Source organism: Olea europaea, chromosome 7 (assembly GCF_002742605.1).
Source record: "Olea europaea var. sylvestris chromosome 7, O_europaea_v1, whole genome shotgun sequence".
Lineage (NCBI taxonomy): Eukaryota > Viridiplantae > Streptophyta > Magnoliopsida > Lamiales > Oleaceae > Olea > Olea europaea.
This window is the reverse complement of record NC_036243.1, coordinates 10,642,162-10,667,025: the sequence shown is the minus strand read 5'-3', so window position 1 is coordinate 10,667,025 and position 24,864 is coordinate 10,642,162. Positions and strand designations below refer to the sequence as shown.

Genomic DNA, 24,864 nt, shown 5'->3' with positions numbered 1-24,864 from the left:
AAATATTTCATCCATACAGTGGTTTGATATTTATACTTGAAAATAAAATGGAGAAACCCTGCAATGATTCCAATGAATGAAAGGTTATGGATTAACTTATTACTTTTCAAAGGTTAAAGACTAACTTGTTACTGACAGAACAAAATGGGGTGGCCCAATAGTAAAAATTTTCCAGGTTTTATTTGCGCGTGTATCTGTGTGAAATAGAAACTCAGTGGAGGTGGAGTCGGTAAGAGTGTAATGAGAAGGATTTGGAAATGATGGTTCTCGATGCATTTACTTAATGAAGATCACAATCCAATGGTTGGCATAACACATAAATTACATAATGGTCCCACATCAGCCTTTTGTTTCTGTCAAGATTGAGATTGGAGTTTTTAGGTCCTGATGATGGAGTCCAATCATGGTGTACATGAACCCAAGAGGGACCCACCATTTGCTCTCTACTCTTCTATTCAGGCATTTTCTTGATTTTAATAGCCCTATTTATCAAATGCTTCACATTCGACTAGCGGCGAATAAACTGTAAATGCAGCTTTGGCTTTTCATATTTTTAAATGCATACCTACAGCACCCCTCAAAGCAAAGGCAGGTCTTAAATAAAGGTTTCCTTCACTGGAGAAACAGATTTTCCCCAAATGTATAAGGCCCGTTTGGCTCCCCTTTTTTTTTAAATTTTAACGTTTGAAATAATACTTTTTTTTAAAAAAATGCGTTGTTGAAAAAAAAAATGAAAAATTTTCAATTTACGTATAATATCATTTTACGAAAAATTGTGTAGTTGAAAATAAGAAAGAAGCAAAAAAATGAAAGAGGATGACAGCCAAATGATGGCTAAATATGGGTGCAACAAAATAGTTCCCCGTGGACCTTTTTTCGACTGTCTAATCCATTTTACCAATCATATCATCAAAGAAAAAGTACAAAGGAAAGATAATCATGGAAGTAGGTATTTACTCCAGTTCTTTGCATTAAAAATAAAACAAGTACACAGGAAAGATAATTGAAGGACGTAGTCGCTACTACTCGAGTTCTTTGCAATAAAGAATTTACCCAACAAAGTTGAATCAAGGCAATATTAGTGTAAAGCATATATTATATAATGAAGGTAAATATTCTAGTAATGCTAAGAGTCCATACGACCCTCATAACATGGATAATTCCAAGAAATCGTGTATTGCAATGATCGAGTCACATCCAATCTTACAATGAGAAAAAAATGTGTCAAGAGCCGAGATACATAACTCACTTCTTCCCGCCCCCAGACACATTAAATTTGAAGAATATTATGTCTCCGTCCTGGACAACATACGTCTTCCCCTCCTGTTTGTACTTCCCGGCAGCCTATTTGATGAAGCAAACAAGTTCTTATTCAAAATCAAACTACAACCCAAATATGAAACAAAAATATAAATAGAGACCATCAGAGTGGAAGAAAAGATCAAAAGGCGTGAAATAGTTACAGTCTAGTCTTTTTAACTGATCCCAGAATCGGACAATTGACACATCCTCCTTGAAAAGCAATTAAAAACGTTTCCCTAGTAGTTCAACAAACTCCATGTACGTACGTGTGTTTACTTACTAAACTACCTCTACCCCCGCGGGCGGGGGGGGGGGGGGGGGGGGGGGGGGCTTTCTTCTGTGTAAAGAAATCGTCTTGAATAAATGTAATCTCGTTATCTAGATTTTAGGAAAGATATACCAGAAGCAGGTAACGTGAAGAAAAATTTATCAGCATACAATTAAACCAAAAATGGTAATTCCATATTCATACAGGGCGACAAGCATTATAACAATGCCATTTTGTAGACCATGAATGAATATTTTGCCAATGGAAAAATCATAGAAATACCTTTACTGCAGCCTCACTGCCAAGTTCCTTTAAATCGTCAAATTTCATGACCTATAATGCATAAAAGGACAATTAAACATTTTAAATATCAGCAATAATGATAGCATAGGTTGGATTTTTGACCTAAAATGCATCAAAGAACCCAATTCAACATTTCAAATATCAGCAACAAATATAGTATATTATGCCTTGGCATAACAATTATATTCGTTATCTACTGATCTTTAAATTACAAAAGAACAATCCATACTACTACAACGAGCTTCCCAATCAATGAGACAATATGCAGGAAAAATCAGGACCAGATAACAACAGTATTTTTTTTCAATGTTGATTCCAATAATTGTAATGCCAGCAATAAAAACCTGAGAGATGACATATCTAAATACAAAAACGTATCTAAAAACTACATAAGAGGAGTGTATTGGTATCATAAAAGGAAGGCTACTCATAAACATATTTTAAAAACACAAATTATCATCATAGAGGTATGACTAAGAAAAGATCAAAAGTAGAATCTACTTCTATGGGAATGAAATGGCATGCAAGTGGAGATGGAGTGGACAAACTGTTTGCAGCACATACATAACCACAGAAGAAACAGGGCAGAGCACTTGCACTGAGCTAATGCTGAATTGAAAAGAAAAGGACAAAACGAAAACAATAATATCAAGTCATCATAGCCATGCTTAACAAAAAGGTGAAGCTTGGAAAACCTCAGCACAAATGAACCCTCTTTCAAAATCAGTATGAATTGTCCCTGCAGCTTGAGGTGCTTTTGTCTGTCGACGAATTTGCCAGCATTTCACCTGTGTGAAACCATATTCATAGTCACGCAGCATAAAAAAGTGCTAGTAAATGTCCATTGTACATTGGAACATATTTATAAAATGGGAAGGAAACTGGGTCCAGGTAGCTGCTTACATAAAGAAAAAGAAGTGCAACTTGAAATACCAACATATGTAATATCGGATACTTAGCAAAGATCACAAAGTACATCTAAGGAAAAGAAAATAGAACAAAGCAAGGATAAGAAAGCCTTCAACTCTTTGCCAAGTGACCCAAGGATAGGTAACTAAAGGTAGTATTATAGTTAAAACTAGTAATAAACTTACTAGAAATGTGTACAAGCAAACAACGGAATGGCAAGACTAAACTTTCATGTATTTGAAATACCTCATCTGGTCCTGCCGTGAAGAAGTATATGAGGTTAATGGCTGAGAATCCAGTCTTTATTATCTTAGGAAGGGCACTGTAGCATAACAAATCCATGTCAGTTGAGTTACTTCTAATTATGAAACTTCTTTATTAACACACACTGAATCCACCTTTGTACTTTGTTTTCCTCGCAATATTTGGCAGCTTCATCCGGGGGCATGTCAGCAAGATTCCTCTCTAAAGCACAGCTGAAAGGGATTATTGTTTCGCCACCATGCTCCTGTACCCTAGAAAAAATTTGAAGGAAATGAAATGGCTAGGGTTTTAAAAACTTCCAATGAAGGGAGAAGAATAAGCTTGCAAGAGGAAAGAAAAATTCTTCTGGGTTGAGAGCTCCCGATGTTTTCCAGAAAAAGTGAAATCAAATATCACAGTGCATTCTTTTAAAACTTGAACTCAATGGGGAGTAGAAGACCAGAGAAATTGCATATAGATATTGAGTTCTTGGATGAATAGGAGAGACGTACCAAAGTAAACCTATTCCGAAATTTCAAAAATAATCTCTAAAAACCATATATAGCTCTTGTTTGTTTCAAAAATTCATTTTTTCAACACTCATTTTCAACCGCACATTCTTCAATAAAATAATATTACACGTAAATCAAAAAGTTTTTCTCATTTTTTACCACATATTCCCCAAAAAATCACTATTCCAAAATACATTTTTTTCTCAAAATGGGAATCAAACAAGAGCATAATGAGATATTATGTCTATATATTAGGCAACAATTTTCTAGTCTCCCATATACCAGCAGTGAGAGCTGGTAAGAAGCAAGCACCAGACTACAATATATATGAGTGAGATGGCATGTACCAAGCATGAATCTTTGGAAGAAATTTGTTCTTTTTTCTTTCATAATCTTTCTCGTTCATGTTAACCTGCTCACAACCACACCAAAATCCATTAAAAAACACGATGGTGTATATACTTCCAACAAGACAAAAGGTCATCAAATTTCTTAAAGCTATTTCAAATTTTGAACCATATGTGATGCAGAACTTAAGGTCATCATATGCAGTCTACTAGTTAGAATTTCATCAGGACCAGGCAGCTAATTCCGGATTACTTAGTATTATTTTTTATCTTTTAGGGATTCTACTCGGAATGCAATTACCTAAAAGTTCTGTTTTAATAAAGAACAATCTTGAAAGGAATTATCAAACAGGCATATTTCACCAAGTACAGCCACTCACCAAGTAGACCACAGGTTTAGCAGTGAGCAACTGAAAAGTATTCAGGATCTCAATATCAGCAGCTTTCCACTCCACCAGACGGACATCCTTTCCCTCCTCAAGCACTGATATGACCTTGTCAATCCAATAATAACCAACATTCAACATCAAAGACTTAAATCACATACTGTACTGTGCATTTTCAGATATGACCTGCTAAATATTTCTATACTATTACAGCATGATTCAAAACATGCAAAAAGAGTATGTTTCATAATATTCAACCAGTATGATCGTATGAAGCAGACAATTATGTAGAACAAGGAATAGTAAATGACAAAACAGATGGTGAACCTCAATATTCTGAATGATACTGGTAAAAGAAGGCAAAATGACAACTTGACAGCAATGAACTCCCATAACTGAACTATGTATTTCTTTGACCCCCTTCACAATGCTTGAGTTCCCATATCAAACAAAGCACCCCAAAAGTTCAACTTAAGGACCACGCAATTTTATGATGTTCGAGAATGAATTTATCCTACAAGGTAAAAGAAGAAGCATAGGTTACATTACATCCGTTTCCAAACTGAATTATCCATTTCTTTGACCTCCAGGTGGCAGCAAGTACAGTATAGCATAAACTATAGAGCACGATAAAAATATTCTATTGCCAAAACAGTTCAGTAATATCTAACCAAGAATATATAAAAGCCATCCAAGCCTCCATGTAACCAGTAAAGTACCACATGGTATAAACTATAAAGTATGACAACAATTATCTTATTACCCAAACAATTCAGTAACATCTAATGAGGATATATCAAGGTCATCAATTGCATTAATTCTACGCATCTCTGTCACATTAGAAAGAGCTTAAGGAAAGGCAGATTCAAGAAAATAATTACACCAAAAACAATCAGGCGAAGTTAGTTAATTATGCTCAAAGCCATCTACTGCGTAATTTTTCACATTCCTGTAATATTAAAAAAGAGATTAAGAATTTTTTTTTGGTTGTAATTTTTAATTTTTTTAAAAAAAAAAAAAAAAAAAAAAAAAAAAAATTCTTAAGCAGTCTACCTCATGAGACTTTTCCAGTGACAAACCAGTGACTGATTTTTCCAGATCCAAAGGCATCACATTGCATGTCAATGTTGTTACAACTTGACTCTAATCAAGAAAAAACTTCCAAACATAATGTGGAAACTAATCATGCCTTGCGGTTTGGTCAACATCTAAGATTACAGAGCTCATAACCTACCTTGTAGCACTCTGACAACTACTGGCATTTCTTGCATTGATAGTCTCTAAACAGCAATTTGCTACATAACTAAACCAGCTTTACACAGTGTAGAAATGACAAGTTCCATAGTGATGCATAAACACACCCTTGTGTGTGCATGTTGTGAGCAATCAACAATGAGCAGAATCTTTGTGCACAGATAAAATTAATAAAAAAGAGAAGTGCAAGCCCCCTTAGGACCACATACATAGTGAAAATGGTTCGGTCAAGCAAATAACATAAAGGAATATCAATTAGTGGATCCAGTTGGTGATACCATGTGGGTGTAAAAACCACATGCTAGATTTTTTAGCTGCAGTTACTCCACCAACCAAGCCAAGCTAGTCAACTAGATATACCGGCAAGTAATAGAAAGAACACTTGAAAGCAAAATATATTAGCATCAAAATGAGATGATGACACTGTCAGAGCTCCTGACATCGTAAATGTAGATTCGAGATACGACGTAACTTAAGCATAGACACATAGATGTATTAGAACGGACTCTATAACAGATAGCACCAACAATAGACTGACTGAATAAGAAAACTAATATTGAGATAACTGATAAAATACAAACCTTTAGACATAACTCATGCTCTATTTTCAATTGCTTGTCATTGCTCCTCTTCATGCTCTTCTCAAGATCCTCTGTCTTCCTCGCCATGAATTCAAGATCCTTGTCACGTGGAACATCAGAATATTCAGTAACATCAAAACTGAGGAGTTGCTTGCATTGATAACCATTGAAAAGGACAAGAAACACGAGAAAACTTTACCCAAGGGACATTATAGATGCCTATTCAAAAGATGTACAAAAAATATGCAAATTTCGATGCCCAAATTTATCTCTAAATTACCTTGAGCCGCAACTCAGCAGATATAACCTCTAAATCTCGCACAGGATCCACAGAGTCATCAACATGGATGATATCAGGATCTTCAAATGCACCTACACAAAATGAGAATGTAAGAGACTGAATTCCAGTGACATCAGACGTGACAAAAATTAGTAATAAAAAATAATCATGGTCATAACACTTCCTCATGTAATTACGAGTGTAAGTGAGAACTTTTAGAACATGATTGTAGAGGAGTTTGTTAAACATCGTGAAAAGAAAGAAAGAAAAAAAAAAAAAACTCAATACATGGATAAAACTGTTCAGATATGAGTTTAAGGCATCTAGCAAAGAATGGATTACATTAACCTATACTTGAAGAGGTAGAAAGAAAAAGCAAACATGACACAATGTAGCATTAAAGCATATCGTTTTGGGATAGATGAAAGAAATATAAAACAGGTAACATTTTCTTCTACACACTCATGAAATTATATAAAAGTACACTTTCATTAAACTATATAAATCCTGATCAAGACTCAAGAGTATCTCTTAAGAAAAGAAAAAATGCAGATATAAATGGCTTACGTAAAACATGAAAAATGCCATCAACAGCACGGATGTGAGATAAGAAGTTGTTCCCCAATCCTTGTCCTTCATGAGCCCCACGAACAAGTCCAGCTATATCATGAATTTCTAAGAAAGCTGACACCTATCCAACATTAAGGTAACAAGTAATTGATCAACCCAAAGACTGGAATCTTTTGCCTACTACTTAGAAGAAAATCACGGTGGAAGACAAGCTATCACTAAGACTTTCAAACATGAAGCCGGACATTAAACAGACTCGTCACGCATTATTTATCCTGTGAAGATAACATAAAGCTCAAATCTTTCAACGAGTAATGAATCTTCAATTCAAGTCACTAACCTCACTCTTTGGCTTGAACAGTTGACAAAGCCAATTAAATCGTTCATCAGGAATATTGACTCGAGCCTCATTGGGCTCAATAGTACAAAAGGGGAAATTTTCAGCGGGAATGGATAACTTGGTAAGGGTGTTGAAAAGAGTTGATTTGCCCACATTTGGCAACCCAACCTGAAAACCAATAAAAATTAAATCAATTATTTAAAGAGAACAGTATTAAGTCTCTCTCTGAGCAATTATACAAACACGAAATCAAGAAAAACAAGTTCTTTCTTTTATTTATATACTTTCAATGAAATCAAAGAAATCATTTTACAGTCCAGAAATAAAATAGATGGCAATCTACAAATCCGTTGAAAACTAAAATTTTAAACATAATCAACTATTGATCCAAATTTATGAGAAACCAAAACAAACGGTTAAAAATAGAATTCACAACATTTCACACAACGCCCAAAAATGAGATTATGTACTACTACATAAACATAACATCTATAAAAGGAGATTACAAATCACATATGGAAAATAAAAAATAAAAACTTACAATTCCAATTTTAAGGTGAGAAGAAAACCGACCAAGAATCGGCCGTTCAGCTGGGGTTTCCTTCGATTTAGCTGCTTTTGGAGGCATTTTCTAATAACTTAATTCTTTTCTTTTCTGATGTTATTCTTGCTCTGAAAACAAATTACAGAGAAGAATTGCAGTGAGAGGGTTCAGCAAAGAGTGAAAGAACTGTTTTTTAGGGTTTTATACATTTACCCATGACCCATGAATGATAGTACGATTCTAGTATAGAATAGAGTGGACCTCGGCCCATTTAGTATTGGGCTCAGCGACTATCGTCTCAAGGCCCAGAACTACTCTGATCATGGATCCTTTCATATTTGACCAATGGGAAAAATTCACATTTTAGGTGTATTATTTATATCAATTCAAAAGTCAAATCAATAGTTTAAAAGTTCAAAATTCAGGTATGTGTACATTTAATTAAATATAATAAAATCATTGTTATACAATTAATTATCACAGATTTATAATTATTGGTCACAGATTTATTCATTGGTCACATATCATCAAATTAATTGATTACATATTATTTCGATGTCACAAATCAAAAGTTTTGTACTTCACAGATTTATTTTAGGTCACATATCATTCAAATTACATGTCACATTTTATCTATAAGTCACAGTTTATAGATCGCAATTTATTTTTTAGTTACAAACACCTAATTTTTTGTCAAAAATCAGCGAAATAGTTGGTTACAGACGACTAAATAGTTGATCACAGGTTCTAAATAGTTGGTTACATGTTCCAAACACCCCACTACACAGATCTCGATCCAGCACCAATCTTGACCACAAATCACCACCACCCAATCAACACTTGCACTACACTACCACAACCACTATACCACCGTAACACCACAGCCAATCTAGATCCCATTCTACCACAATACTTAATCACAAACACTATCCACCCCACCACAACACCATCACAACCACCGCCAACACCAACACCACCACACCAACGATTGGTAACAGCTCAAATAATCGGTGACATACCACCACCAACTCCACCACTACTATCGCCACTTGCAACCACCAGATCCACCACCACAGCATCGCCGCCTGTACTATATTAGGGTTGACCAAGTGGCATGGCCGTTCTGAGATCGAGGAATCTGCTTAACTTGGATGGTGTTGAAGCTTTCGAGTTCTTTCCTTACAACTTGTAGGTAATTGTCCATTCTTTCTTCTTTCACCTGATATACGTCGTTGACCTGATTTACAACTAGTTGGGAGTCGCTGTGTATGATTAGGTCGGAGATCCCTTACCATGAGGCCATCCTTACTTCGACGATGAGAGCTTCGTACTTGACCTCATTGTTTGAAGCTTTGAAGTCAAATGGCAAGGTTTAGCAGAATATGCGTTGCTCTGGGCTGATTAATACCACGCCGGCCCAAGATCGATCTCAGGTGGATGAATCATCGACATAAAGTTCCCATGGGGTTTCTTTGGTAGTTCCTCAATTGGAACGCTGCAGAACTCAGAGACAAAGTCGGCGAGCGCTTAGCCCTTGATGGAGGAACGAGGTGTGTACTTTATGTCGAATTGTCCGAGCTCTACTGCCCATTTCACCATCCGACCTGAAGTGTTGGGTCTTTGCAATGTTTGTCTCAATGGAGAGTTGGTGAGAACTTCAATGGGGTGTTCCAAGAAATATGGCATCAATTTTCGCACTGCTTTCAGCAGGGGAATGCCCGTTTTTCCACGGGCGAGTATCTGAGCTCGGCTTCCTGAAGCACTTTACTTACATAATAGACTGGGTGTTGAACATCATTTTCTTCTCGAGTCAGAACGGCACTAATGGCATGTTCTGAAATAGATAAATATAGTTTCAGGACCTCGCCCGCCTCAGGTTTTGAGAGTAGCGGAGGCTGAGCTAGTTGTCTCTTTAACTCATTAAAGGCTTCCTGGCATTCTTGGGTCCATTCGAACTTCTTTCGTCCTTGTAACGTGTTAAAGAAGGGTTTGCATCGCTTCGTAGACTTAGAGACGAACCGGCTGAGGGCGGCGATCCTTCCGGTTAAACTTTGTACCTCTCTGGGTTTGGTCGGAGGCTTCATTTGGACAACAACTTGTATTTTTTCAAAATTTGCCTCAATTCCTGAATTGTTTACAATGTAACCTAGGAACCTTCCTGAGTGACCCCGAAGACACATTTCCTCAGGTTTAACTTCATTCCGTGCTTTCTCAAGACGTCAAACATCTCGGCTAAGTGCCGACAGTGGTCTTTGGCCTTAATGCTTTTGACCAATATGTCATCAACATACACTTCCATTTTTTTCGGGTCTGTTGGGAAAACATAGAATTCACAAGTCGTTGATAGGTGGCACCAGCATTTTTTAGACCAAATGACATTACTCCGTAGCAGTAAAAACCTCGGTCAGTTACAAATGAGGTATGTTCTTGATCTGGACCGTACATCGATATCTGGTTGTATCCGGAGTATGCGTCCATGAAACTGAGTAGTTCGTGCCCCGCAGTGCCATCCACCATTTGATCTATTCTTGGTAGAGGAAAACTATCTTTAGGGCATGCTTTGTTGAGATGGTGAAGTCTATGCATACCCTCCAATCTTCATTGTGTTTTTTCACAAGGACCGGATTTGCGACCCACTTTGGGTATTTTACCTCGCGGAGGAAACAGTTATGCAATAGTTTTTGCACCTCCTTATTGAGTGTTTCATATCTTTCGAGGTTTAGAGGTCGTGATTTTTGCTGCTTCGACCGAATTGAGGGATCCACCTGTAATTTGTGTGGGCGATTTTGGGATTTATCCCTCTCATGTCCCCTTGGTTCCAGGCAAAGACATCAAGGTTTTGTCTAAAGAAGGCCACAATTTCGCTTCGAGTTCTTTTAATGGGTCATCGACACAAACTTGAACTCCCTCTAGCTCTTTGACGGGTTCTCCACTTTCGATCTTGGTCCACGGGTCTAGTGTAATGAGCTCGGATTCCCATACATTAGCCATATGTACTCTTTAGGGGTGCGTTGATGGCTGGTGTAGGCTTTCAATTGACATCTTTCAGCGAGTTCCTTGTTTTCTTTGACCTAGCCCACACCATGGGGTGTAGGGAATTTGATTGAATATTGGTACAGGGACACCGTTGCTCTCAGGCTGAATATTAGGGGCTGTCCCATTACGGTATCATAAGGTGACGGAGTGTCGAATACCACGAACTCGGAGTTCGTCTTCACTTGTCGAGGTGCTGATCCTGACTCGACTTTGAGTTTGATCAATCCTTTTGCAGAAGCCAAGGCTCCGCTTAGTCCAAGGACCATATTTGAGTATGGTCGCAGAAAGTTGGCAGGGATACCCATCCATTTGAGAGTGTTGCTGAAGATGATGTTGAGAGCATTCCCTATATCCACTAAGACTTTTGGGATAGTTACCCCAGTTACAGGAGACGAGATTACCAGAACTCCGGGATAAGGATGTGAGTCTGTCTCTTTTTCATCAAAAGACAATTGTTCATCCGTGGCTTTCTTAAGGTGCTTCTCTGTTATGCCTATCTCAGAGAGATCCGCAACGATTGGTCTCTTCAGTCTAGCTTTCCCAGCTTGCGTGTTCACCCTGCCCCTTAGTATGTTGACTTGTAGCTTTGGCAGGTCGATATTGCACGCTCTTGCTCCAGCTTGATCCCCTCGGATAATTATAGTCCCGTAAGGAGTGGGAAATTTCATACGATAATGATAAATTAATGTAGCAGCTTTTAGCTCGTACAAAATGGGTCGTCCCAATATTGCGTTATAGTTGGATGGCAGATCGACTACCACGAAATCTGCTAAGATCTTTCTTTGGCGAGGAGCTTCGCCCAGCTCTACAACAAGGATCTGACCTCGAGCTTCAATAGGATCTCTTGAGAATCCCTGTAGTTTTCTTGAGTACGGTTGAAGGTAGCGCTCTGACATTTCCAACTGCCTCAAAGTTCGTGAGTACGGTATGTTGACCGAACTTTTGTTGTCTACCAATGTCGTTGTGGAGAACTTTGTGGGGTATTCGTTTCATGAGGGTGGGTGTGAGATGGGTTTCTAGAACTTGAGCTATGACTCATGATTCTCGGATTTTGTGGGAAAAATGAGGCTATTTTTCACAATTGGACCCTCCTTCTAGCGCCAAACGGTTGATGTCGAATTTAGCAAGGTTAATTTCAAGCCAACTTTAAGAAAAGAGGGCAATTTATTGTTACATGGGATCACAAAATGTTATGGAGAAAAGGTGATTAGATTCTAATTTTTTCTGTATCTTTTCTTGTCCTTCAAAGGACTTTTACTCTACTATTTATACATGATTTCGGTCGAAATTACATCAAATCGGTCAAATCAACTACAGTATCGAGCTCGAAACTCAAGTAGCCAAATTCTCCTGTGATTGGTCGATGAGGCCGGTGGTCATGTGCCAATGTTTTCCCCAGGTGATGATGACCTGCAAGGGGCTTGGGATTCAAGGCTTTGGATTAGTGGTTTTGGGCGGCGGTGACATCACTTGTGGTAAGTGTACATGATTGATAAGGTGATGTGACGGGGGTAATCATGATATTTTTATGAGATAACGGCGGGCAAGTCCGATTTGGGAGCAGTGACCGAACTCACATTTGCCTGAGGTGGGGTTAACGAATTGTTTTTGTTAGATCGGAGTTCGATAGTCAACAAGTGCATATCTTGATTTTTTTTATTGACTTCTTGCCAGTGTATTTTATTGTTATAATTAATAATTTTGAGAAACAAAATAATAACAATTATTCGAGACTCTAGTTTCTCTTTGATTCAGTTAAAAAATCTAATTAAAATTTAAGTAAAAAATAATTGTAATTTTAATAACATGTTTTATGGGATTCACAATTTTTTACTACATATTCGAAGCTAAATAAAGTACTTCATATTTTTTATTGGTTAATACACCTTTTCTATTTCATATTATTCGTCTACTTTTATTCTTCCTTTGGTTATTTGATGGAATTAAATTGTATCATATGCAGGTTATCCTCGTAATGTGCATTTTTGGGTCCATTTGGTATACGTTTGCTTTTGCTATATTTTTTGTATCCAACCCAACAAAAAAAAAAAAAAAAAAATTGGAAAGGAAAAAAAAAAAAAAAAAAAAAAAGAATGGGAGAAAAGGGGTGAGGCGGTGGAGTAGAGAAAAGGAAGAAATGGGTCCATTTGGTATACATTTTTTTTTGCTATTTTTTTTTTATCCAACCCAAAAAAAAAAAAAAAAAAAAAAATTGGTAAGGAAAAAAAGAAAGAAACACTAACTTACTGAGAAAGTTATATCTCAACTTTCCTTGACAAATTGCTCTCAAGAAATTATCCAAACATATTAAAAAATAACTTCTTAATTTCAAACACAACTTTTAAATTTTTAAAGACAATTTTATTAATTTTGTCAAATCTAACATATGCGTGCTTTTAGCCTTAAGGGCATGTTCTGTTAACACTAATCGACTCGCAATGACATTATTACTTCTTTTTTCTTTGATATCGAATACAACATTTTTTTTATTTTTTTTTATTTTTTGGGGGGTTGGGACTGGGGGTTAACAATAAGCAAATTGATACCAAACATGCGCTTCATATTGATATACCTAGATAACAATGGAGATTAAATATAATTAATATAATTGTCTACCAAGCCAGAAAAGAACAAATACTACTGCAGCTCCCAAGTATTTTTACCTGTCACACAGAAAGGAAACAGATTTTCTCATTTTACACAAATCCAATGATAATACTACTCCGTCGTTGGATCTGGGAATGTACAAGTAAAAAAAGCTCCAACATTTTCAGCAGATGCTCGACCATCGCAGCACATTATCAGTATCAAAGGGCCCGTCTTCTGGTTCCAACCGCCACGAGTTGATGTACTCAGTTGCGTTGAAAAGCGATTATGCTTTTGCCCAAATCCAGTATCTTCATATAGCCTATGGGCACAAGCAGTAGCGCAAGGCGCCAAAAATTTTGTTTGCATCCATCCTGGTTTGAACGGTGAGAATTATATAAAGAAACAGCTTAAAACAATATTATAGGTTGAGAAATGGAACTGAACCTCGTTTAGTCCATGGAAAAAAATCTCTTCATCAAGGCAAGTATCTGACTTTGCAGCAAAAAATTTACTATAACAGGAAGACTACCTCATGAAAGAGTTCATCAATTCGTCTTAGTGGCTTCTCCAGTTAATTCTCTTCGAACAAGCTTAAGAATCTCAATAATCTGAAACGAGGCAAATAAACCGCTGGTTAATTAGATACTTATCAACTTTCATGCAGAGAATTAATGTGGGCCATACGTAACATGCATTAGCAAGACAATAGTCTGCAGGCCGGGGTTGGTAGGGTGGATAATACAGGATTGGACCGTATTAAAGAAGAAAATGAAACTACAATTTCGTCCATTGTACGGACCCACCCCAGTTTGGTACTACATAACAAACATACCATGATAAGTTAGCTAAAACCCACCTACAGGCTTAAGTGGGGAGGGCACTTGAAACATGGTCGTAATTGACTCAAATTGAATCGATGTCTACTTATAGTAGCAAGTAGATGTAACTCAAAAACTGCTACAAAACTTGAAATAGTACAATTCTCGATCATTTGACTTGTTTTTCATAGCATTTGAATAGGTACCTCCCAAAAATAGCTTCTAGAGCATTTGTACTTAAGAATATAGCATAATGAGAGAACACAGTAAAGGAATTTCAACTATTATCATAAAACGGTAAGCAAGCAAATACATTAATAAAAATATCATATGAACAAAATTGCATTTTCCATATGACTCAGATTTATCTTACCCCAGGATAATGCTGTAAAACTGGCGAGTAATGATCAAGTGCAATGTATATCTTGTTGAGTAAACTCAAAAGAGCATCCACCTCATCCGCCAAAAGATCGACCTGAATTTCAGGAGAATGTGCAGTGATTAGGAGAGGGATTTTATAAACTCAGATATTTTAATTCAAAATTTGTCTCATATACAGTTATCAAATAATTCAAATACAAAATAAATTAGCTGAATGAAAATAAAAAAATAGCCGGGGAAACTACATGCAATATTATGTCCAATACAATGATTATATTACATAAATAAGTAGATCACAGAGCAAAAAATGGGTAAAATAGATCATTTAACACCCAAAAAGAAAAAAGAAAATTTCTCTCCAATCCTCTACAGCCGATGACGTTCATAGTTATTAGCTATCCTGTCTCTGTCTGCATGGATTGAGTTAAGAGCATATTTAGCTAAGCTTAAGTGCTTGTGTTAAAGTGATTATTTGAAAAGGAATTTTTATGGAGAATATGCGGTTAAAAAGTAGAGAGTTAATGAGGATATTTGAAAAATGATTTTTTTTTATTTTTTTATTTTTTTTAAAAGATGGATAATTGAAAATGAGTGGGGGGGGGGGGGGGGGGTGATTTTTGAATAATCACTTTCAAGCAAGGGCTAAGCAAGCTTAGTTTTAAGTAACCTCTTGCTCTCGAATGTATTTAGATATGTTGCTTTTTTCTCATTACAAGTAAAAATAGTTATTTATTTTGACAAGGCAGAAATACTTTCAAAATACATAACTTTGGACTGGTTTGGCATGACTATTGAAAAATCAAAATGAGCTATTAAGAATCAAAAGCTGCTTTTAGACTCGTTTGGCTAATTTTATGAAGTGTTTTAGCCTATTAGAAGAGCTTTAGAGAAACTTGGTTCAATATGATTTCCTCTAAAAGTAATTCCAGAATAGGAAACTCTTTTAAAAATTTAGTTCCAAACAAAAATTAAGGAAACTTCTTTCAAAAGCTCTTCTACATGAATCAAAAGCAAAAGCCATGCCAAACTGCCCTTACTCATCGCCAAATTTGGCTTTCAAAAAATATTATTTATTCTAAAACTTACTTATTTACTATTAAGTAAATTTTTCCAACTCAGCCAAACATGCACTATCTAGTATAAGATGCCTAGCAAAGATATAACACAAAATTATACCACCATTACCCCCACCCTGGATTCAACAAGCACGCACAAAAGAAGAATAATTTCACTGTCATCAGAAAAATAAGTTTTAAAACTAGTCTGTCAATTTTTCAATCCTTATAGATTCAGGATATCCATATTATTGAGAAAATTTAAAAATAAGATCCAAAATACAGCATATGCTAAGTCTAAATTAGTTACCTCAGCCTCTGCCATTTGAAGGTCCGCACATCTCCTCTCAAATCTCAGTTTGTACATCTGGCCTGTTCTCCTGAGTTCATTAGCTACCTCAGTAAGAGATCTCAAATCAGATTGAGCATCTTCCAACCTGAAAATTTTTGTGCTGTGTGTCAGGATATCCTCAAACAATGAAGATAGTCAATCTCAAAAACAGATTTTGTCTTATGGCAAAGCATATTACATATGCCTGGCAAGAGCTACTTTGTGTGAAATGTTCAACCTGTATAGTAGAGAACGTGTGTGTCCATATATAAACATTAAACAACAGCAACAAAAAACTAAGTTTTATTCCTAATAAATTTGAAGTCAACTACATAAATCCTTCTACACTATTCTGTTGTGTTCATTGCTAGAACTATTAGGAGATCTTAAGAAAGTGTATGTAAGTACGTAGATATATAATAAAGACAAATCCAACTATTTAAGACTAGCCTGCCCACATACAAAAGATAGGCTGCCTTTGAAGCAGGAAATAGATGTTCAAATGTATGTCTCATAATTTTCAACATCATTCGTAACAGACCTTCACTAGACAAAACCACCAAAAAACATTCCAGGTTCACCAGGAAGTAAAAAGAAAAATATTAACAAATAAAAATAACATAATGCACGTTAATATAACCATGAAATTGAATAAACATAATTTCAGCAGTACCTTGACTTATTATTCTTGATACTTTCTGATATTCTGATTCCAAAATCATCAAGCATTTTTGTTACCAGGTCCATTTGCTTAATTAGTTCCTTCGCTTGAGTTTCATGTCTTTCTCGGGCAAGATCAACAGCCAATTTTTGTTTCTCATTAGCTTCCTTCATCTCCTCCATGCTTTGTTCAAGCTTTTGATTCAATACATTTATTTTCAGATCATCTTCTTTAATTCGTTCCAACGCTTCTTGCAGCTGACCCTTTACTAACTCTAATTCCTTGCTACTCTCTGTAACCAATGATTCTTGCCAACTTGCATGTTCTCTTAATCTATTTAGCTCTTGAGAAGCTAGCCCAAACAGTTCATTCTCTTTTGTCAATGCAGTTGATAACTCTGTTGCAAACTTCTTGTTCTCTTCTAATGATTTTTCCAGCTTGAGTAGCTCTTTTTTTAATATTTCCTTTTCTTGAACCTCCAACTTTAATTCGTTTTCCTTTTCAAGAGATTTAGATTCTAGAGAGATTCTCTTTTCATTCTCAATTAAATATTCCTGATACAACTCCTTGATTTTTCCCTGAGTGTCCCTGGTGGCTTCCCTAAATAAAAGTCTACATAGTCCTACCATGATCAGTGATTCAATATCTGAATCTTTAATTTCATATCCGCTTGTAGTTTCAGCAGGGACAGCCGCTCCACTGAGAAGTATTTCATAAACTTCCATCGTAATAAGAAACTCCATGTTGGAGTCTTCAGTGACACGTCTCATCTGTCCATCCAGCTCCTTCAAAACACATTTATAGACTTCTTCAGTAAGTAAAGCTTCTATACACGTATCTTCTGTTGCTGAATTAAGATTCCCTAGAAGTTTTAGCATGTCTTCCTCAGCTGTAGAATGCTGCAAAATTTTCCTAGCAGCATCAGAAACCTGTGCTTCTAGACATTTTACTTCATTTTTCTTATCAGTAAGTGCGTCTCTGAGCTGACGATTTTCACAGAGAAGGATGTTGAGTCTATCCTTCAAGTTAACCAGACAATCCGCATTATTGGTTAATGCAGAAAATTTCTCTGTTTCTAAATGGACATCATCCAGTTTTGAAATAATTTCAGGAATCTTTTTCCTCAACACATCAAATTCCTCGTCTTTCCTATAGGACATGAAAAAACTCTTCTGTTTAAGGTGTTCCCGCCTTAGAGTAAAATATTCTTCAGTCTTTTGTACCAAAGCAGACTCATGGTCTCTCTTCATCTTTGTTATGGTATCATTAAAATAATTCACCAGTTCTTCCTTCGACAAGTGTTTTAACTGCGCGTGCTCAAAATTCTCAGGGGCGTCAGTTTTAGATGCCTCCAGTTTCCCATTTCCCTCCAAAAGAGTTGTCGGCAGCTTAACATGGTTGCTCAAGCCCTTACGATGAATATGATCCATATCATGAGATCCATGGGAAATTAACTCCATTTCGGGATGAGAGAGCAAGTTCAGAATTGAATCTAACTTGTTGCGTAAACTAGAAATATCATCAAACTTTTCTAGCAAATTCATGATAGGACTGCCACAAAATTGAGCATTTTGTTCCATTAGTTTCTCTTCGAACTCCTCTTGAAGATTCCTAATTACACTCTGCATCACCATATCCTCAATTTCTCCTTGGATATGTCTCTCCTGCTTCCATTCAACAAGTGATTTCTTAGACAACTGAAGCATATCATCCACCCGTGTGCACATGGTGTCCACCGTATTCTTTAAATGATCTAGTGTCCTATCCACACGCAGCCAGCTTTCCGATTGCTTCTCGTGTAAGATTTCACCCAAACATACCAACTGAGAACCTGAACCAATCCTTTTAATGTTATTACACCCTCTTACACCATCGATCTCCTTCTTAACCTTCTCGAACTGCTCTCTTGCCTCATTTCTTAAACCGCAAAAAAACTCCCTGATGCTATCCCCGTTCATATATGCATCTGATAAAATCAAGCACCTCCGACAATTCCCATTTTCTAAATTGCTTGGCATTACATGGGGCTCTAAATTGAAGGAGAGGAATCGTTCCTTCAGTTTTGCCACTTCCAAATCTTTGGCCGCAATTTTTTCAGCCGCCTCTTGTTCCACGGCATTCACCATCCCCTTTATAACTGAGTCACTCACCATGCGTGAAATCATTAACCGGTCACTCATATCTTCCCAATAATCCTCCAAGTTTTCCAAGACCTTATCCGCTAAATTTGCCTTCTCCTTTTCACGGATATTCACCTCCCCTAACCTGTCTCCCGTAACCATTAAATCAGTCAAACCCTCACCATCCACTGGCTCCGACCCGTTTTCACTACCCAATTGCTCCAACCCAATTCCACATAGAGTAATAGCATCTCCATTCAGCTTATTTACATGCCGCAACAACTCTTGACTACCCATAACACATATACACCTGTGTAAATAAACTAAAATATAACAAAGTCAAAACAAATTTACCTTAAAATTTTACGTCATCTAACTGAAGCAGAAATTACCACCAAAACTGAAAGGAAAGCACGTACAAGAAGCTCAATTACCATAAATAGAAAATTAAAAGATGGAAACTCACCGGAAATGGGGTTCTTCAAGATTTCTTACTTCAAGCTTAAACCCAACTTCTGGGGTTTTCTTTTCTTTTACTGTAAATAGCTTATGGGGTTTTAGGGTAATCAGTTGACAATGGAATTGGGGGGAAGACAAGCTGTACAAGGTTGGAATGATACAAGGTTGGAATGAAAGGTGAACTGAATAAGAAAAGTCGCTTATTCAAGAATTACCCCAAGTAATCATTCGACCTTGGCAATACTAATGAGTTTGTTCACGGGTAAAGTTGAAGACAAGATAGATCGTATACATAATTTGTTGGCATCTGTGGGTAGACTAAGACATAGGATAACTAAAACAATTTTTTTTTTTTTTTGATATCCAGATATTCCAACTTACACTAAACTAGATCTTGGACCCCCAAGATCCTTGTCCCTAGATACTTGAAGGGGGTAAATCGCAAATTATGTCTCAACTGGATCACAGGTTCCCCCACCACCTGTACACTTCTGCGCACAAGAGATCCTTCTCAAAAGTGTTTGCTCCATATCAAATAAATCTGACCGCAGGTTCCCACCAAGATTCGAACCTCCACCCCATCGCTAGAAGCAAGACAAATGTTGATTGATCAACCAGTTGAGCTGTGTCCCGGAGGGCACTTAACCAAGTTATTTTTGTTTTCATCTTAAACCTCCGTTTGACACCTATTTTTATAAGAATGAGAATGAAAAATATAGTCATTACGGAACTCACTCAAAAGTAGAAAGTCAAATATGATGACTTGATGCATATCTTCCCAATAATCCTCCAAGTTTTCCAAGACCTTATCCGCTAAATTTGCCTTCTCCTTTTCACGGATATTCACCTCCCCTAACCTGTCTCCCGTAACCATTAAATCAGTCAAACCCTCACCATCCACTGGCTCCGACCCGTTTTCACTACCCAATTGCTCCAACCCAATTCCACATAGAGTAATAGCATCTCCATTCAGCTTACCCACATGCCGCAACAATTCTTGACTACCCATAACACATATACACCTGTGTAAATAAACTAAAATATAACAAAGTCAAAACAAATTTACCTTAAAATTTTACGTCATCTAACTGAAGCAGAAATTACCACCAAAACTGAAAGGAAAGCACGTACAAGAAGCTCAATTACCATAAATAGAAAATTAAAAGATGGAAACTCACCGGAAATGGGGTTCTTCAAGATTTCTTACTTCAAGCTTAAACCCAACTTCTGGGGTTTTCTTTTCTTTTACTGTAAATAGCTTATGGGGTTTTAGGGTAATCAGTTGACAATGGAATTGGGGGGAAGACAAGCTGTACAAGGTTGGAATGATACAAGGTTGGAATGAAAGGTGAACTGAATAAGAAAAGTCGCTTATTCAAGAATTACCCCAAGTAATCATTCGACCTTGGCAATACTAATGAGTTTGTTCACGGGTAAAGTTGAAGACAAGATAGATCGTATACATAATTTGTTGGCATCTGTGGGTAGACTAAGACATAGGATAACTAAAACAATTTTTTTTTTTTTTTGATATCCAGATATTCCAACTTACACTAAACTAGATCTTGGACCCCCAAGATCCTTGTCCCTAGATACTTGAAGGGGGTAAATCGCAAATTATGTCTCAACTGGATCACAGGTTCCCCCACCACCTGTACACTTCTGCGCACAAGAGATCCTTCTCAAAAGTGTTTGCTCCATATCAAATAAATCTGACCGCAGGTTCCCACCAAGATTCGAACCTCCACCCCATCGCTAGAAGCAAGACAAATGTTGATTGATCAACCAGTTGAGCTGTGTCCCGGAGGGCACTTAACCAAGTTATTTTTGTTTTCATCTTAAACCTCCGTTTGACACCTATTTTTATAAGAATGAGAATGAAAAATATAGTCATTACGGAACTCACTCAAAAGTAGAAAGTCAAATATGATGACTTGATGTAATGAATAACGATCATATTTTTCATTTTCATGGCCAAAGAATGAAAATCAAACAGGGGCTAAAAAATGGGTTGTGTCTATATTTTAAGGTTTGTTCAACATTGATTTTAAATTATTTATTTTATTATTCTTACAATATTTTGAAATTAATTTCGATAATTCAAATATGAGCTGAATAAAAATCTACATCTACATCTATTGTATATGAAACGTGTGGATGTGTGGAAAACATTTGATGGACACTTTTGCCCTCGTATTTTTATTTTTTATTTACTAAAATATAACAAAGTCAAAACAAATTTACCTTAAAATTTTACGTCATCTAACTGAAGCAGAAATTACCACCAAAACTGAAAGGAAAGCACGTACAAGAAGCTCAATTACCATAAATAGAAAATTAAAAGATGGAAACTCACCGGAAATGGGGTTCTTCAAGATTTCTACTTCAAGCTTAAACCCAACTTCTGGGGTTTTCTTTTCTTTTACTGTAAATAGCTTATGGGGTTTTAGGGTAATCAGTTGACAATGGAATTGGGGGGAAGACAAGCTGTACAAGGTTGGAATGATACAAGGTTGGAATGAAAGGTGAACTGAATAAGAAAAGTCGCTTATTCAAGAATTACCCCAAGTAATCATTCGACCTTGGCAATACTAATGAGTTTGTTCACGGGTAAAGTTGAAGACAAGATAGATCGTATACATAATTTGTTGGCATTTGTGGGTAGACTAAGACATAGGATAACTAAAACAATTTTTTTTTTTTTTTTTGATATCGAGATATTCCAACTTACACTAAACTAGATCTTGGAGCCCCAAGATCCTTGCCCCTATAACCTTGAAGGGGATAAATCGCAAATTATGTCTCAACTGGATCACAGGTTCCCCCACCACCTGTACACTTCTGCGCACAAGAGATCATTCTCAAAAGTGTTTGCTCCATATCAAATAAATCTGGCCGCAGGTTCCCACCAAGATTCGAATCTCCACCCCATCGCTGGAAGCAAGACAAATGTTAATTGATCAACCAGTTGAGCTGTGTCCCGGAGGGCACTTAACCAAGTTATTTTTGTTTTCATCTTAAGCCTCCGTTTGACACCCATTTTTATAAGAATGAGAATGAAAAATATAGTCATTACGGAACTCACTCAAAAGTAGAAAGTCAAATATGATGACTTGATATAATGAATAACGATCATATTTTTCATTTTCATGGCCAAAGAATGAAAATCAAACAGGGGCTAAAAAATGGGTTGTGTCTATATNCCTCTCTCATAAGAGAGGGGTGTAGAGATACAAGTAGCATTTTTCATTTAGAATTACACATTTGACCTTTCTAAAGCATCAAATTGAATTAATGATAAAGAAAAAGGTACTGAATTGATGCCATTTGTCTTGATTGAAGGCACAATATTCGGCTGAGCCCACTCAAACCGAAGTTGTTAAGCAAAGTTGAACGAAAAGGCCATTTGAAGATTTTTTTTCCATTTGAAGATTTTTTTTCCAATGTATTTGAGAAGAACCAAATACTTTGTACTTTTGTAACATCATCAACTACTAATTAAAAAAAAAGTTGTAGGTTTAGTGATGTTCATTGTTGACGTTGATAAAAAATTGACATGACTCTACGTTAAGTTATATTACGTATCGTATTATTATTTTTGAATATTATTATATAGGGGTGTTTGAACCACATTATTTTGGTAATAATCCATTCTTAAATAGTGTATTGATGAGAAATGTGTGGTTAAAAAATAATGAAAAGTTTTTAATTTGCGTGTAATATTATTTTATTGAAGAATGTGTGGTTGAAATGATGTCAAATCACTGTTTAAAAATGCATTTTTTTGAAATAATGTGGCTCAAACAGGCCCATATTCTTGTAATGTGACATATTTAATGGGAAAAATTCATATCTAAGGTGTATACTTAACACCATTTTACAATTGAGGTATAAAAAGTACATATTCAAATCTCAAGTGTGTGTGTGTGTATTCTGTTACGTATCTTTCCTATAATCCCGCCTAGTTTCCATCAATAAAACGTCTCTACCGCTACAAAATCCTCATAAAAAATAAAATATCCAGAGTAATTTCAATTCAGACACTGTAGAACCCTAATTCATCAGGTAATTGTGCATTCGCCATTCAAATATGAATTGATTGATGTCATCGACATTGATATTTTCATGTCACAGATTTGGGATCGTCTTAAAGAAATTGACGTTTTCGCATAACAGAAATTAATCCAGGTATTGGTCCGATTATTGCACTCCTTCCTTTTTTGCATTTAGCATCATCAGATAAGATCCGAATTTCTTCTGTACGCAAATTTCCAGCGTTCGTATCTATCGTGGACACATATGTCTCAAATTCAATAATATTGTGCAGTGGGACATGAACAACATGCATGAGATATGACTTAATTGAGTGTAACCAGTCTTAGACAAGTGTAGCATCGATTGTGAATGTCTGTGACCACTAAAACAAATGTGGTCGATTAAATGTGACTGCTGTGAAAAAAAATGTGACATTCATTTGTTTTCGATTATCTGTAAGACATGTTGTATTTGCACTGATCATACCCGTGTATGACCTATTCCGATGTTTGACCAAAATATGATCCGATATTTTACCAAAATATGACCACTCGACACAACAGTATCGTACGCATGTCATATATTTGAACGTGTGAGCGAATTGGAGAAGAGAATGAAACCAATTTTGTTCATGAGATGTGACCTGTGTGTCGCAAAATGTGACATGCATTTTTTAGTGTCATATGTGACTTCATGTTATTGCATCAATTCTTATATAAAACTGTATGCACAGTATTAAATTAACCATCGAGAATGTGAAAATTTGAAGTTCAATTTTGTAGAAATTGTGTACTTGCACGTATGTTTGTTACATGGATCTCAATCAGCGTTGGCGTTGGTAAACCGTGGATGCAGTTATATAAACCTTGTAAACACGATTATGTCAGAGTTCAGCTTGGATCCGACCAAGGTAGCAGTATCATTGAAGTATATACTCAACGACGATTGGACCCAATCAAAAGTCTATTTGACGGACGGGATTAAAACAAATTTATAATATTATTTTATCGTCAATACACGGGAATTACGCTTAATACATCCAACTGGCTCACATTGCTATTCCATTGCCTTAGCAGGGGGCAAATGCAATTAACAGCAACTACAAGCACCACAATATATATATATATATATATATATATATATATATATATATATATATATACATATATACTAGTTATTGGCACATGCGATGCACGTACCTAGCTTATAGTTATGTACGAATATTTGTTATTCGAATGAAAAAGTTCGATAAATTAAATGGAAATTGTGTTGGGTTAAGTGTAGTGCTATGTAAGGTTCTATAAGGGAAAAAAGAAAGGTGGTTCAAGTAGATGACATAAAATATACACCAAAATTTATTTACCGACTAACATTTACTGTAGCAACATGTGGTTACAAAAGAAGTCGGGACTATACAAAGGATAACAAAAGCTGGACATTTTAGACATGAACCATTATTGCGTAACAGAACAAGCACTGGTTCAAAACAAAAATATGAAATGTCCTTTGTAATAGATTCTACTTTTTACTCTTTGTTCCA

The 24,864-nt window shown here is 36.2% G+C and overlaps 2 protein-coding genes across 7 annotated transcripts; both read right to left on the bottom strand.

The window, feature by feature from the left end:
• Positions 1 to 1,048: 1,048 nt before the first annotated feature.
• On the bottom strand, positions 1,049 to 8,034 carry LOC111396965 (obg-like ATPase 1). Its single transcript, XM_023023607.1, has 12 exons — positions 7,837 to 8,034; positions 7,296 to 7,463; positions 6,953 to 7,076; positions 6,386 to 6,477; positions 6,106 to 6,204; positions 4,265 to 4,378; positions 3,885 to 3,949; positions 3,181 to 3,297; positions 3,029 to 3,104; positions 2,569 to 2,661; positions 1,853 to 1,903; positions 1,049 to 1,344 (listed from the first exon to the last, which is right to left on the bottom strand). Exons 1-12 carry the CDS (start codon positions 7,921 to 7,923, stop codon positions 1,246 to 1,248), a joined length of 1,185 nt encoding a protein of 394 aa, XP_022879375.1. The 5' UTR covers positions 7,924 to 8,034; the 3' UTR covers positions 1,049 to 1,245.
• Positions 8,035 to 13,438: 5,404 nt separating this feature from the next.
• Positions 13,439 to 21,918, bottom strand: LOC111396964 (WPP domain-associated protein-like). 6 transcript variants are annotated; one of them, XM_023023604.1, is made up of 7 exons: positions 21,646 to 21,918; positions 20,064 to 20,324; positions 16,723 to 18,892; positions 16,029 to 16,155; positions 14,656 to 14,757; positions 13,994 to 14,072; positions 13,439 to 13,835 (listed from the first exon to the last, which is right to left on the bottom strand). In XM_023023604.1, exons 2-6 carry the CDS (start codon positions 20,296 to 20,298, stop codon positions 14,010 to 14,012), a joined length of 2,697 nt encoding a protein of 898 aa, XP_022879372.1. In that variant the 5' UTR covers positions 20,299 to 20,324; positions 21,646 to 21,918; the 3' UTR covers positions 13,439 to 13,835; positions 13,994 to 14,009. The 6 variants fall into 6 exon arrangements, 5 of the variants coding, with proteins under 5 accessions (XP_022879372.1, XP_022879371.1, XP_022879373.1 ...); XM_023023603.1 differs by lacking the exon at positions 21,646 to 21,918 and adding an exon at positions 20,468 to 20,740; XM_023023605.1 differs by lacking the exon at positions 21,646 to 21,918 and adding an exon at positions 20,468 to 20,740 and having other exon boundaries at positions 20,064 to 20,311.
• Between the last annotated feature and the right edge of the window lie 2,946 nt (positions 21,919 to 24,864).

Coding starts and splice junctions, on each gene's coding strand:
- LOC111396965 (XM_023023607.1), bottom strand. CDS start 7,923: ATGCCTCCAAAAGCAGCTAAATCGAAGGAAACCCCAGCTGAACGGCCG. Junction 7,077..7,295: donor TGTTCAAGCCAAAGAGTGAG/GTTAGTGACTTG, acceptor AATGTTGGATAG/GTGTCAGCTTTCTTAGAAAT. Junction 3,298..3,884: donor CTTCCAAAGATTCATGCTTG/GTACATGCCATC, acceptor AATTTTTTCTAG/GGTACAGGAGCATGGTGGCG.
- LOC111396964 (XM_023023604.1), bottom strand. CDS start 20,298: ATGGGTAGTCAAGAATTGTTGCGGCATGTGGGTAAGCTGAATGGAGAT. Junction 18,893..20,063: donor CTTGGAGGATTATTGGGAAG/ATATGCATCAAG, acceptor ATTATTGGGAAG/ATATGAGTGACCGGTTAATG. Junction 14,758..16,028: donor TTCAAATGGCAGAGGCTGAG/GTAACTAATTTA, acceptor CCTGAAATTCAG/GTCGATCTTTTGGCGGATGA.